The 14938-nt window shown below is 35.7% G+C and overlaps 1 protein-coding gene across 1 annotated transcript; it reads left to right on the forward strand.

The window, feature by feature from the left end:
* Positions 1-5293: 5293 nt before the first annotated feature.
* Itm2a (integral membrane protein 2A) lies at positions 5294-12106 on the forward strand. Its single transcript, XM_005328823.4, has 6 exons — positions 5294-5763; positions 9588-9719; positions 10000-10197; positions 10380-10490; positions 11046-11196; positions 11343-12106. Exons 1-6 carry the CDS (start codon positions 5653-5655, stop codon positions 11429-11431), a joined length of 792 nt encoding a protein of 263 aa, XP_005328880.1. The 5' UTR covers positions 5294-5652; the 3' UTR covers positions 11432-12106.
* Positions 12107-14938: the final 2832 nt, after the last annotated feature.

Genomic DNA, 14938 nt, shown 5'->3' on the forward strand with positions numbered 1-14938 from the left:
TCCTCTCTATTTAGTAGCATCTTTTAAATTATAAATCCCAGTGCCAAATGTGAAGAAAGAAGATACTTGTTTTGTGTTAAGTGAAACAATCAGAACATATGAGAAGAAATCCCTCCTTTCCAAGATGTGTGGACAAAAATGTCTCTGTATAACTCATCTCAATGTGGTGGAGGAATTACAATCCTCAGTTGCTGAAACAAATTTAATACTCTGAGTGGATAATTTCTCTAACTTGAAAGTCAGAACTTAAAACTGATGAGTTGATGAAAAACAGCACAGAAGCTGCCACACACTACAGTGTTCCTTTATGCAAGATCTCCTTTTGCACTAGCACAGAAACATGGCATCCATACTGATGTATAAGCAGCACTTTCTGTAGAGACTGGATTCACACATTGGAATAGTTGAAGATCTTGGGAAACAAATATTTAGAAGTCAATTTCAGAGAATAAGAAAACAAAAGTCAAGACTAAACTTGTATTCATGAACAAAGCAAGTCACATGATATAAAATAACTTGGGATTTTGTGTTTCTTAATACTAAACTAGGAAAAGAATATGTTGAGCTACCAGTAAAAGTAAACATGAGGGTAAAAACAGTAGCTTAACAATGATTAATGAAAATGCAAATGTTTGTGCTTTCTTTGAATGGGAACATAAATCTGAAGTCAGAAAGAAATCTTAGTATTACTTGATGCACTGAAACAACTGGACATTTTCAAAAATAAACCTGGAACAAAACCTGATTTTGTCACTTGTATTAGGCAGAACTAGAACTTCTGTGAAGTTTGATCAGATCATGCACACATATACTGACTCAAAATTATATTTTAAAAATTTCTCAAAGATAGTCTTCAGTAACATAATAATTTTTACATAATTGCCATAAGATTCATTGAAAGTGTTAACATTTTCACTTGATTTTTCACTTGCCCAAAATGACAAAGATAAGGTGATTTTAAAAAATTAATGTAGGGCTAAACTTCCTCTTAACCTTAAAGATATAGCCAGGTCATTGTTAAAGGATGATGGAATGCCTTCTCACATTAAGGAAATGGATCTTTCTATCATCATAGCTCACTAGCTTACAAAGAGTGTCTTCAGTAGAGTGAAGAAACAAAAATCTATTCCAGAGAGCAGGTTTCCTCTAGTACCTTGAGGGGAAAGCCCTGTATCTGCTCCCAGAGTTGAGCTACATATGCAGGGAAATAGTGGATATAGAAAATGGCCTAGCTTTTTAAAGATCTAAACCAAATTCCTGGAATTCTATCCAGAATCAGATGACTGCCCATATTTTCCTTTAGCTACTTCTCTGCTGACAGGAACAACTGCAGAACACAGAAGAAATGTGCTTTAGGATAAGCGTCCTGCAGTCATGGGTAGGCCAGAAAAGTTTTTTAAAAACTCTTTTTTAATATTTATTTTTTAGTTATAGGCAAACACAATATTTTTATTTTAATGTGGTGCTGAGGATCGAACCCAGTGCCTCACACATGGTAGGTGAGTGCTCTACCTCTGAGCCACGACCTCCACCCACAGAAAAGTTTTTAAAGGGTTCCAAATGTAGTTAGGGCTGAACAAATCTTAAATAGGAATCCCTGTTTGCAATATTAACAGGCAAATAACCCTTCATTTCTATAGAGAATATGTTGATTATTTCTCACACTTTGAAACCAATTCCCTTCATGATTTTTCCATTTCTTTTAGTGTCAGCAAAACAATATAGTGGTTTAGAGTGTAAACACTGGAATAATAAATAATAAATAAACACCTGAGTTAGAATTTGGTCTCCAGCAAGTCATCTATACCTCAGAAATTCAGTTTCTTCATTCAATGAAACATGGTGTGTAATAATACCTCTCTCAGAGTTGTTGTGCTAAAGAGCAAATGACATTATCAGTTTAAAGGCCTTCATACAGAAATCTAGTTTTTGATGTTCCTTAAATGGGTAGTACTATTATCAAGGGCACCACCTTTTTTTCCAGTAATTCAAAATAAAAGTATTTTCCTAATTTTTCTCCTTCATGTAACTTATGCTAGCACTGAGTCTTTTAAAATATGACTTTGAAACCTCTTTGGATGATGTCCTTTAATTTATAGTATCTCAATCAGTCATTAATAGAGTCTACTACCTCTCACCTGGAACATATAAGAGTGTCTCCTAACTGGTTTCACAATGCATTTACTGTCAAAATAATATTCATAAATAGATTGGTAGGTGTGAAGCCATTGCAGGTAAGGTAAGGATATAATTATTCCCAGCAGCATTGGGGACAGGTGGAACTACTATGGTGGTTTGTAGAATTTCTTGCCCCAATCCACAGAATGAGGACAGTGATCTGACTATAAATACTGAATAACCCATGACAAGTGTGCTATTTCCATTGTTACAGATTGCTCTATAAGGGCAAAGCTATATCTGCTTTACTCGGCATTATATTCCCATGCTGACCACAGTAAAATGCACATAGTACATCCTCAGTAAAAACTGATGTTAATAAATGAATTAATGAGTGAAATGGTATTACAGATGCCCCTAATAACTTTAGCTTTGTGTGACCAAAGCTGTGGTAATTTCTGAAGATTATTCAAAGACGATTGATATTGTTGCTTGGCATTTGATAGCATGCCATGTTCCATTCAGCCCCAGTTGTGATAATTTAGTCATCATCTGCCATGCAAGAACAGGAAAGTCATTTATAAACTTGAATAGTGTGCATTCAGACATTATTAACAATGTGAGCTGGAATTTGCATGGCAGCCAGATCTCCACAGTTTCCAAGACAAAAAAGTGATAGAAATTGATTCTAAGAAACAAGAAGTTGTTGCTGAGAAGGACATAATAAAAGAAAAAGCTTAGTCAATAAGAACCATTTTTTTTAGTAGACATATGTTCACTACTACTTCAATCCAATGAGCAGGTGGCAGTTTATATTTTGAAATTCAAAAGGAAAAAGAGGAGCTGGGATTGTAGCTCAGTGGTAGAGTGCTTGCCACCTCACATGTGTGGCACTGGGTTGGATCCTTAGCATCACATAAAAATAAATATATTTTAAACAAAGGAAAAAGAAACATGTAGGAAAAAAAATTGCCATTCCTGAAATGGATATTAACAATGGGTGTTGTTGTTACTCTATGATCCCAACATAGGTTTATCATGTACATATTGAGAGGGAAATAGTGGTACCTGCCAACTTTGCTGAGGCTGGCTTTGAACTCGCAATCCTCCTGCCTCAGCCTCTTGTGACACTGGGATTACAAGCCTGTGCCACCGTGCCCAACTCACAAGACTATGTCTTAATCATATATGTCTAATAGCAGCAAAGATCTTTCAGAGAGGTAGGGCTGGCATTCCCGTTCAAATGGCTAAATCCTTCAAAATTCACAATAGAAGTTAGATATTGATGTATGTGACTAGAAGTTTGACCTTTTTTCAAGAATACCAAAATTCAGACACTGTGGGATCTAAGTCTAGAAGCTAAAGGATGTTTGAAGCATAAAAATAAAATAGATAATTCCCATAAGCTTGAAAAATAAGTATGTCACAGACCAAAATAAGAATTCTAGGATAACCAACCAGTTCACTCTCCCATCCTTTTCTGAATAATTTAAAAGGTATTTCCTTCTGTGTTATCACACATGATCTTCACAGCAGCAGAATGCAGCAGAGGAAAGTGCAGCCTCAGGAGATTAGGAGAATTATTCAATGTTACATACCCAGCAACTGATCATTTATTGTCTTGGTTGTGAACAATGTGTGGATCTATTCTACTGAAAAAAAAAAAAAACATGGAAGTAATCTGTTTCTCCTATGTGACCCCCTTGGAGGGAAAATAAACTAGATCATATGTTACTATCTTAACCAGGACCTTTCACTTAGTACATGATGTGTAGGAGCAACCATTTATCTATCCTTGTGGTAAGGATCACAGAGCCAGATGGGTACAGATTCCAGTTGTCGTAAAGGTGATGGCAAACAGAAGATAACTGTAAAGAGAAACATCCCAGGAAGTTGAGATTCCCTTTGCCTACACTGAAAGTTGCCTGAACAAATGTTAAATTATAATAGACAGAATTGAGCAAGAATAAGTGAAAGAATGTAAGATGCCAAAGTTGCTAAGCAAACTCAAACTTCCTGTTTTATAAGGTTCTGGCCCTATGTAAGGCACAGGCTCCTCACTGTTTCCCTCCATCCACCTTCCCATCTGTGGCCTATCCGAGAAACTGAAGGCTGTCTTCACAAAGCTCCCACAGTGGAGACAGGAGAGGGCTTCAGAGTCAAGGAAACCTCAGTGGGAAAAACTCCAAGTTGAAATTTCTTGGACTGAGGATTAGTGACTCTTAGTATACTCAAGTGCTTTTAGTTAATTAGAAGGGTAGATGGGGAATTCTCTAACAAAAGCTGTGTTTTATTATGTTTTGTTGGGGTTTATGTTTTGTAATGCTATTCCCTTCACAAAGCAGTCCCTCTTCTGTTTTCTGCAGCAGGATTATTTATAAAGCCTGTACGACTAACTCCCAATCACCACCATCTGCAGACTGAATTTCACCTGGTGAAATTCTCTATTAATGTCACCAATCTGGGAGAACTGAATATAAAGAAGTAGCTTGATTACACTAAGCAATCCTGTAAGTATTCCAATAATAATTTCTAACTTGTCCCCTCTGAGATTATTGGTCCCTTCCCCATTAGCAGCTGGCTAAATTTTGTATTCCCCACCTCCCTAAACACATAGGTACACACACATTTCTGCTTTTTTTCCCTGAAGGTTTCACAGCTGGTGGCTGAAGGGAAACAAGCTCTGGGCTGAGAATTTACTCTGGTTTCCCTTACTTGGGAGAGTGAAAAGGTCTGGATTATTTCACGGATTCATTATGAGCTTTCTACCCTGCACTGTATCTCAATCATGTTCTTTCCACAAAATGGGGAGATGGGGGGACAGGAGCCCCATTTTTCTGATTTAGGTAGGAAATTAAAATTACAAAAAAATGCATGAAAGACAAAAATATTGTTGAAAATTAACTAAGTAACTATAGGCTGGCTTCTAGGTGTTCTTGAAATGGAAGGCATTATTATAAAGGTGCAGAACAGTCGTGGAACTGTGTGCTCTTGGGCCTGTGTGGTTGCTGAGCTGTGGAAGCTTGGGTTGGTGCCAAGTTAAAATCCTGGGCTCCGCAGGGGGCCAGGCCCAAGTTTAGGAAAACAGAGTCAGAATCAGGGGCTATTGTGGTCTGGACTGAAGCAGAAAGACACCACACTGCAGGCTTCCTTCCTGTCTTGCTCTTATCTAACAGTGCAGAGGTTGGGTGGGTGCGTGCCTGGGGTGCAGGTGAGGCACGTCTAGCTGGAGCCAGCCCTGAGCTCCACTTCCCCTTCTTTTCCCCAGTGTTAACTCCCCACCCGCTACCCCCTCCTCTCCAGCTCCTGGGCCCCCTCCTGCTCCTCCCTCAGTACCTCCCTGTGCCCGCCCACGGTCTCCCACCCAGCTTGGGACTGCGTCATAAGTATCCTCAGACCTGGACTTGCAGCAGCCTTAGGCAGACAGGAGAGAAACTAGGTGCTGCTTAGGCAAGCGCGATCTCCTCCTCTTCCAACCTGCAGCCCAGGACGCTGATTCGAGCCGCGCCTTACCGCGCAGCCCGAAGATTCACCATGGTGAAAATCGCCTTCAACACCCCCACCGCGGTGCAAAAGGAGGAGGCACGGCAAGACGTGGAGGCCCTTGTGAGCCGCACTGTCCGAGCTCAGATCCTGACCGGCAAGGTAGCTGTACCCACTCTGCCCCTGAAAGCCTGCTGAGGTCTGGAATGGGGGGGGGGGCGGTGAAGGGGAAACGTGGAAAGTGGGCAGGTGGCAGAGAACAAAATGCAGGCTGTCCCACAGCCCCTATATCCTGGGGGAGGCCCTTCTGTAGGATCCGTCGAGTTTGCGGGGTCACCCCGGTCTGTCTAACCGCGCCACCTTCTGCCTGCAGCAACCCATTTCTCTTTGATTCCCCGCAAGTTGTGCCATGTTCCCTCAGGTCCAGCTCACATCGCCCTATCCTAGAGGAAATGTGGAGAGAGTTTGAAAAAATCCCCTGGGACTTGATGCCATCTTCTCTTGGGGAACGGGTCGGGGGTTGGGTATCACGGAGAGGCACAGCACCCTGTCATCAGCTCCAAGGACTCATAGCCTCCACAGAAGCAGAGAAGACACGCAGGGTGGTGATCACTGGTCAAGAGACTTAACTCTTTTTTTCTTTCTTTTTGGCGTGGGTGAAATTACTGAATCCAAGTCTTTCTAAAATCTGTTTGTGGAGGTAGGATGATGGCAAAAGGCAGCTTGAACTGTGAGCTGTACTGAGTTTGGGCAAAAGTGCACCTACACAGGAGCTCCCATTTATTTTCAATTTTACCCAATGCTTAACGTCACAAGCGGCGTTAAGCATTGGGTAAAGGAGCTGTCAAAACTTAGGTTGGTCTTAATTGGAGTTTTGAGTGTTCACTGTGCCCTCTTACTGTAAGAATCTTACATGTTTTTGAAGTGATGTTTCGGTAAGAAAACACTCTTCAGTAAAAATAAAATTTAGAATACTTTTTAAATACCTTTTCCTGTTAGTTTTTTTTTTAACTATATCCCACTTCCCTCATAGAAATCTGAAGCAGGTCCAATGTTGTAATTTAAAATCTTAACTTTGCCAGAAACTCTAAAATCCACCCCCACCCCCCCCAAAAAAAAGCTAGACTTTATTCATTTAGTCAGATTTCTGTTTGCTTTAGACACTTACCATATTTGCACATTGGTAAATACTCCTCCTTTGCCTCAGTAAAAATTTTAAAAGGCAATCCTATTTTTTTCTGATTCTGTGAAATGTGCAAAGTGTGAAGCTTGCATATGTGTCCTAACTTGCTGTGTTCTGTTTATAAAGTCTTAACTTTTTTATTCAGAGTGGAGATTGAAAATTGCTTTGAGTGAAATGAGAATCCATGTAGTAAAACCTTGATTATGCACTCAATTTGAAATTTTAGTGTGTGTATGCAGAAGTTTTGATCATGGAAACTCAATATTTAACCCTGCAATTAAAAAACTGTGTATTATACATGTTAGAACTCAAAAGAAACATTCCGTTGTGTTGTTGAGGATTTTATTAAATGACAAAGTCAAATATGTAGTTGTCCTTCTGCTAACTTTGTAAGCATAACATGGCCAAATTTGGGGTGGGGCAGTTTAATTAGATACCAATATGTAAATATAGCCACAAAGAACTTTTTCCCTTATCATCAAAAACATCATAATTTGTAGATGGATTTATAACACAAGTAATACTTCTGTCAGCTGTGGTGTAATGAGGAATAAACAAAATTGAGCCTTTCCACTTTGATTATATTATTTGTTTGGTTTTGTAGAAGTTTCCATAGGATTCTAATCTGGCCATTATAGGGCAATAGCAATAATAATTGCCACATTACATTGTAGTATACTGATCAGCCAGATAATCAGGTTAAGAATAGTGGAATATTGTGTTGTAGATCATGTAAAATGACTTCAAAATACAGTTCAGAGAGATATTGCCTAAGGCAATTGATGGCCTCCACCATCCTGAACTGCAATAAATTTAAATGAAAACAAAAAATCCTTATTCCTACCAAATAATGTTCTATAACTTTGAGACTCTGATACTTAAAACCTACTTAAGAATAAACTTCCTGAGTTATTGGAAAGAGAAATGAAGTTGCAATGCAAAGCGTTCTTTTCACATCTCCAGAGCAAGGACAAAAGAACTTCACTCCTCTGATAATTTCAAATTGCGTGAATATGAGACTTACCACAAGCTACTTCATTTTTCTTGGCCTAAATTTAATTATTTAAACTTCCCAAACAAAATTTAAAGTTCTGTCTTTGTGGTATTAATCTTAGTTTATATCTTAATAAGAATAATTATAAGTTTCTAAAAATTATTGGGATACAGCAAGGACTTCAAAGTTTATAGAACATTAATGGAGATAATGAATTTAAATAAATTTAGCCTCAAAAATGTGAATCTGAAATTTCAAACTTGTAAAGGAAAACCTTTTTTTTTAAAATAACATCAAATGGCTGGCTGCCCTTATTTCTCTACATTAAGTTCACATCTATGCATTTATTTTAACCATATTAATTTAAGCTTAGCACACATAAATATTTCAGTTGTCATGAAAAAGAGTTAATGACAGAAAAATTGAAATAATTCTATTTACATATCAGTCTGAGTGATTTACTCCTGAGTTATCAGGGTCCAGATTTGCTGACTTCATTTATTCTACCCTTGAATAATAATGCTGCTTAGGAACATATTATGGCACACAGGAAAGAGACTGAAAGGTCCTCTGGTTCACTGCCCTAGGAACAGTACAGTTAATCAGTTACTTTTTTGCGTTGGATATTTCTTGTTCCAACTCCTAAGCAAATTATTGATTTAGCAGAATTTTTAAAGTCCCTGTTACACAGTTGCCTTTTGTGTCTAGCAAAGTCATCTTTTTTAATATTTATTTTTTAGTTATAGGTGGACACAATATCTTTATTTTATTTTTATGTGGTGCTGAGGATCAAACCCAGTGCCTCATGCATGCTAGGTGAGCGCTCTACCTCTAAACCACAACCCCAGCCCCGTAGCAATGCTATACTTTAAAATCTATTATTGAACCCAGAACATGAAAAGCATTATCTTATTCATGCAATATACAGCTGTAGAATAACTGGTGATATTAGGAAAGTTTGCATTTCTTGAAAAAATTAGGAAAATTGGGAAGTATATCTCTGTCTTCAATATTTTAATTTTGAAAATAAGGGGAAAAGGCATATACCTATATTATGGAACTCCTTTCTTTAAAGCCAAATTTTGAAAAAAAGCAGCTTTTAAAAAATTAGTTAATAAATCAAAGGATATTATTTCTCCTTTGATTTTACAACTAAATTTGTTTACAAAAAATTTAAAAAGCATAACTGAGAAGTATGTGATTATATCACTACACAAGTCCAAGAGATCACTACCTCCATTTATTTAAATGACATACATAATATCTGGAGATCAAGCTGTGCTAGATTGGGCCTATAGTTAACAATGCTATATTGTGCATCAAAAATTTGTTAAGAAAGTAGATATCAGGGCTAGGGTTGTGCCTCAGTGGTAGAGCACTTGCCTAGCATGTGTGAGCACTGGGTTCAATTCTCAGCACCATGTATAAATAAATAAAATAAAGGTCCATTGACAACTAAAAAAATTAAAAAGAGTAGATATCATGTTAAGTGCTTTTTAATAAAAAGAGAATATAACAGTACATAAATGAATGTTTATATTAACATATTTCTAGCAGTTTGTATTTGGAAAAAAACATTCTACCTGTATTTGAGGTTGGAAATGCCCAAAGAAAAGTTAATATAATTGAAGATATTTTCACATTTATTAGATTTCAGAAATTGTCTTAAAATGGTTTTAGATTAGGATGACTTAATATTATTTTTAGATATCTTGGGTTTTAAGGGAGGTAAGTTAAATATGAAAGCAAATGTCTAACAATGATCTTTATCTTTTTCTTTTTTTTTTGGTTTTGCCTCTTAATAATTAGGAGCTTCGAGTTACCACCCAGGAAAAAGAGAGCTCGTCTGGAAGATGTATGCTTACTCTGTTAGGTCTTTCATTCATCTTGGCAGGACTTATTGTTGGTGGAGCCTGCATTTACAAGTACTTCATGCCCAAGGTAATAATAATTATCATTCTTATACTCTGAAATACTAATGGCTATACATTTAGTATCAACCTAAATAATTCTGTGGCGATCACCAGAGAAATAAAGACATAAGGAAAAATTTCAAAATGCCTTTCAGTCCATAAAATTGATTTGTCCTCATAGTGAAAACTGTCATCAACAAGCCTTAGTTTAGCACACAGTACAATGAATTGATTTGAATTGAACAAATGATTCAAATATCATAACAGCTAGTATCAGAAAATTTAAATTTCCCCATTTTGCCTTTCAGAGCACCCTTTACCGTGGGGAGATGTGCTTCTTTGATTCCGAAGATCCTATAAATTCCCTTCAAGGAGGAGAGCCTTACTTCCTGCCTGTGACTGAGGAGGCTGACATTCGTGAGGATGACAACATTGCAATCATAGATGTGCCTGTTCCCAGTTTTTCTGATAGTGACCCTGCAGCAATTATTCATGACTTTGAAAAGGTAGGTTTGCCATTCTTAGAGGTATTTATCATTTTGAAATAAAGCCTTTGTTCTTTTATTAATGAATGCACATTAGTTAATTTTGGAAATATGTAACTACTTGCTCTAATGGTACCCGGGGGAATCAGCAGTGTTGATACTTGGGTATTTCACCTATAGAATTTTTTCCCCTTCCCCAACAGGGAATGACTGCTTATCTGGACTTGCTTCTGGGAAATTGCTATCTGATGCCCCTCAATACCTCCATTGTTATGCCTCCGAAGAATCTGGTGGAACTCTTTGGCAAATTGGCGGTATGTATTTTGGAAGTCAGTCAATTCTTTCTATAAGCATTCCCAAATAATTTTGCTTCCTGATTCTGAAAATTTGAGTCAGGCCAAAGAATTCTGTTTTGTTGAAATAATTTTTGAAAAAACAACATGCTGAGACGAAATGGATTGAATTGGAGGACACTGTGTTCAGCAATATAAGCTAGACAGAAACATAAGTACCTTGTTTTCTCCCTGATATGTGAAAGCAAAACCAAAAAAAAAAATTACCTGAATGTAGAATAGTGATTAATAATAGTTGGGAAGACTGTAGGTTGGTAGATAAAAGGAAGTTGGATTTGATCACTACACATAGCATGTCTGGAAATGTCATACTAAATCCCATTAATATATACAATCAATATGTGATAAAATATATATAATCAATATCTGATAGTCAAAATGAAATAGAAAAGCATACTGTGACCCTAAAAGTGTTCTAGAAAATAAAGTATTTTTTAAATTATATCTGTTGTAGGTAGGGATTTTAAGAACTTCTTTAAAAATTTCTCATTACAATCTTTTTTTTTTTTATTTTAGAGTGGCAAATACTTGCCTCACACTTATGTGGTTCGTGAAGACCTGGTTGCTGTGGAAGAAATCCGTGATGTTAGTAACCTTGGCATCTTTATTTACCAGCTTTGCAACAACAGAAAGTCCTTCCGCCTTCGTCGCAGAGACCTCTTGCTGGGTAGGCATTTTATTCCTTCCTTCAATCCTGTGTTATAAGGACAGTGGAAGATAGTGTAGAGGATATGGGAAAATGGAGAGCAAGTCTAGATATTTTTGCATATTCACAAAATTTCAAAAACCACTTTCTTGTGCATTTCCTCACAGGTTTCAACAAGCGTGCCATTGATAAATGCTGGAAGATCAGACACTTTCCCAATGAATTTATTGTTGAGACCAAGATCTGTCAAGAGTGAGAGACAACAGAGAGTATCCTCGGTAATAAGAAGTCAGAGATTTCCAATATGACTTCGAAATTAAAGTTTATGGGATACTCAAGATATTTACTCATGCATTTACTCTATTGCTTGTACTAAAAAAAAAAAAAAGAAAAAAAAACTACTAACCACTGCAAGCTATGTAAAATTTTACTTTAATTGGCACAGCTTGTTGTTTGAAACTGAAATTACATAATTATTATCTTTTTTCTTTTGAATTTATAGGGTTTAGATTTCTGAAAGCAGCATGAATGTCAGCTAACATCTTGACAATAAATTCCATCATCTGTCCTTATTTAAAGCAAGCTCTTCACACAATGATATATCAGAGTGTGCTTTAAATTCAAAATATTTAAAATTGTTTTTGATGTTTTTGGGTAAAGCATGTCAAATCTCTTAACATTTTTTTGTTTTGTTTTCATTTTGTGAAACTGTCCTGAATTTAGAAGTTACATATTTGCATTTCTGTTAGGTGCTCTACAATGACTTATATGTGAACAACTTTATGAGTAAGTCATTTATCACTAATTCAGTGATTGTTTCTCACTGATACCTGTATTGTGAAATCCACAAAACTGTATAGGTGCTCAATGCTGTAAGGAGTTTAGGTTGTATGAATTCTATAACCCTATAATAAAATTTTACCATATTTGATCATTGTTTTATTTTCTTACATTTCTTCACTTAAGGTATACTTAATGTGAAATTTTTTTATGTGTTTAATGTTTGTGTATCTGCAAACAGACCTAAAAATATAAATCTAATTCTGCCTTTATTCCCAGCTCCACATATAATCCCACATTTACTCCTTTTATATTATATCATTTTATTTTTCATAAATATTCTATAATTAATTTATTACATAAAACAAATATTTATTTACAAGCTCCAGATCCATAGCAATTTAAAAATTTTAATGATTTTCCTTTTTCGTAAAAACACAAAAAATGATAAACAGTTATGGCAGGTCATTAAAGATAAATTTCAGATAAGATGTTGATGGCTTTCAAGAACCTCACATGCTATAATCTTTGCTCATTTATTTAAGAGTATAAACTCCATATTAAGTGGGCCAGTACTATTCTTTCCCTTATGTCAAAAAAAAATTGTCCCTGATACCAACATTAACCTATTGGTAGTAACTATTGTTCAATTTCTATAGCTGAAATTACCAGTCAAATCCATAACCTTAAATACTACCATTATTTTAATAAAATAAATTAAGCTTTTAACTTCAGCAAATCAGAAATAAAATAATATCACCTTGAAATGTGAAAAGAAAACAAAGGTAAAATAATTTGAAAACAAAAATAGTGATAAACTTAAGAACTGGTTCTTTATGCAGAATGATAATATTTAGAAAGAATTTGCAAAATTCAACAAATATTCCTTGTTTGAAAATATGTGCAGATAAGTAGGAAAAGGAAAATACATTCTTTCCAAATTTATCTGAAATAGCATCATGCCTAGTTAGTGGTGAATCAGGTGGTGGGGTTCCAGACTAGTTTAACTATTCAGTGTTGTTCCAGACTTTCTAGTCAATACAATAATATGTAAGAGAAATCAAAAGTATCACTTTTTAAAAGGGGGTGGAATTATTTTTATTAACAGAGTTGCTTAAATATTACATACTAGGGGGCTAATCAAAAATTTTTTAAATTAATAAGATTTAGTATAATAAAAAAAAACAATGGCTTCATACCACCAACAACCAATTAAAGTGTAGTAGCAGAAGAAAAAAAGTATCCTACACACAAAAGCAACAGGATATAAAATAATGCCAGCAAGATATTTATGAAATTATTATGGAAAAATATAAAACAATTGAGATATATAAATGAATGAGTAAATAGGGAAGGAGAACATTAAAACTAGATAAATTCTTCACCAGTTAAATTTATTTGTCTAACCTCATCTCAATCAAAATCACAAAAGAAATGGTTTTGGATCTTGGCAAAAATGTTTGAAGGCTCATATGGAAGCATAAATAGGTGTGAATAGGTGAAGAAAAAGTTATGGGCAGGAATTTCTTACATGAACCTCTATTAAACCATATTCAAATTTATAATTTTTATGATGACTTTTACACAAGAATGCAATGCCAAGAAAGAGACCCTAGCACATAAAACAAATGTGTCTAACAAAAGCCACGTAGTAAGATATATCCTGTAGCAATTGTGTTGGCAAAAGAGGCGGAATGGAAAAACAAAACTTCTAATTACTAGAGTATGAAATAGAAAAGCTTAGCAGTCTCCTAAGTACAGCATCTCCTAAATTTTCACAATTAATAATATTTTTAAAAAGAGAAATACACTAAAAGTATAATTGAGTGATATCCTGATGCTGGAGACTGTGAGGAATAGACTTACAATCAAATATTAGCTCTTTGATTGTATGTCCACTAACTCAGAACACAGAATCCACATGGAAAGTTAGGTAATCATCTATCCAAGAGATAGTTTGTAAAGCATAGTTTTAGGTTCCATACCTAAAGCCACCTTTCCCCTCTATCAACTTCCCCCCAAAACACATATAAAATTATTCATTCATTCATTTATCATTTCTCCAGCATTATACTGGGCATTAGAGATGCATACAGCTGTGAGATAAATAGACCTGGTCACTGCTCCTGTTGTGATAGAGTCTTCTGAGGAGATAAAAAAACATCTTTCAAAACAAATGCACTATTTTATTATAAAGAAAAAATATAGAAAAATTTTGAAAGTTTATAGGGGTGGAAATTCTGGACTGTTAATTAGATCTTAACAGAGGATGTGAAATTTAAATTGAAATATATGTAGCACAGATACTAGAAAGGAAAAGGGTGCATTTTAGGCAAAAGATTGTGCAGGCTAAGTTCCTGAAGCAAGAAGGAATGTGGTTGTTGAAAAAAAGTAAAAACAGTGGGGCTGTACCATATTGAGTGAAGAGACTGGTATGAAAACAGTTGAAAAAATAGGAGAATCCTGATAAGGTGGGACCCTGTAAGCTAGACAAAAAATTAGTTTGTCTTTGTACTTAAAATAATGGAAGAACTTTGAAGAGTTTTAAACAGGTCCATGGAAGAAAGAAGATTGCTATTTGTAAAAATATATTTTAAGCAGTGGCTCATGCCTGTAATCCCAGAAGCTTGGGAGGCTGAGACAGGATGATTGCAAGTTCAAAGCTAACTTCAGCAACTAAGTGAGGCCTTAAGCAATTTAGTGAGACCTTGGCTAAAAATAAAAAATGAAAAGGGCTAAGGGATGTGGCTCAGTGGTTAAGCACCCTGGGTTCAATCCCCTGGTACCAAATATATAAATATAATATATATTTTTTTTCACACACACACACACCCACACTGCAATGAAGGCAATATAAAAACACACAAGGGAAAATAGGCCATTGCAGCAGTTCAAGCAAGATAAAATAGTAAATTGGGCTAGGAAAGTGGCAATGATGAAAGAAAGAAGGTGAGGATATCAAGATAAATTTTGGTATAAAATT

This window comes from Ictidomys tridecemlineatus, chromosome X, assembly GCF_052094955.1.
Source record: "Ictidomys tridecemlineatus isolate mIctTri1 chromosome X, mIctTri1.hap1, whole genome shotgun sequence".
NCBI lineage: Eukaryota > Metazoa > Chordata > Mammalia > Rodentia > Sciuridae > Ictidomys > Ictidomys tridecemlineatus.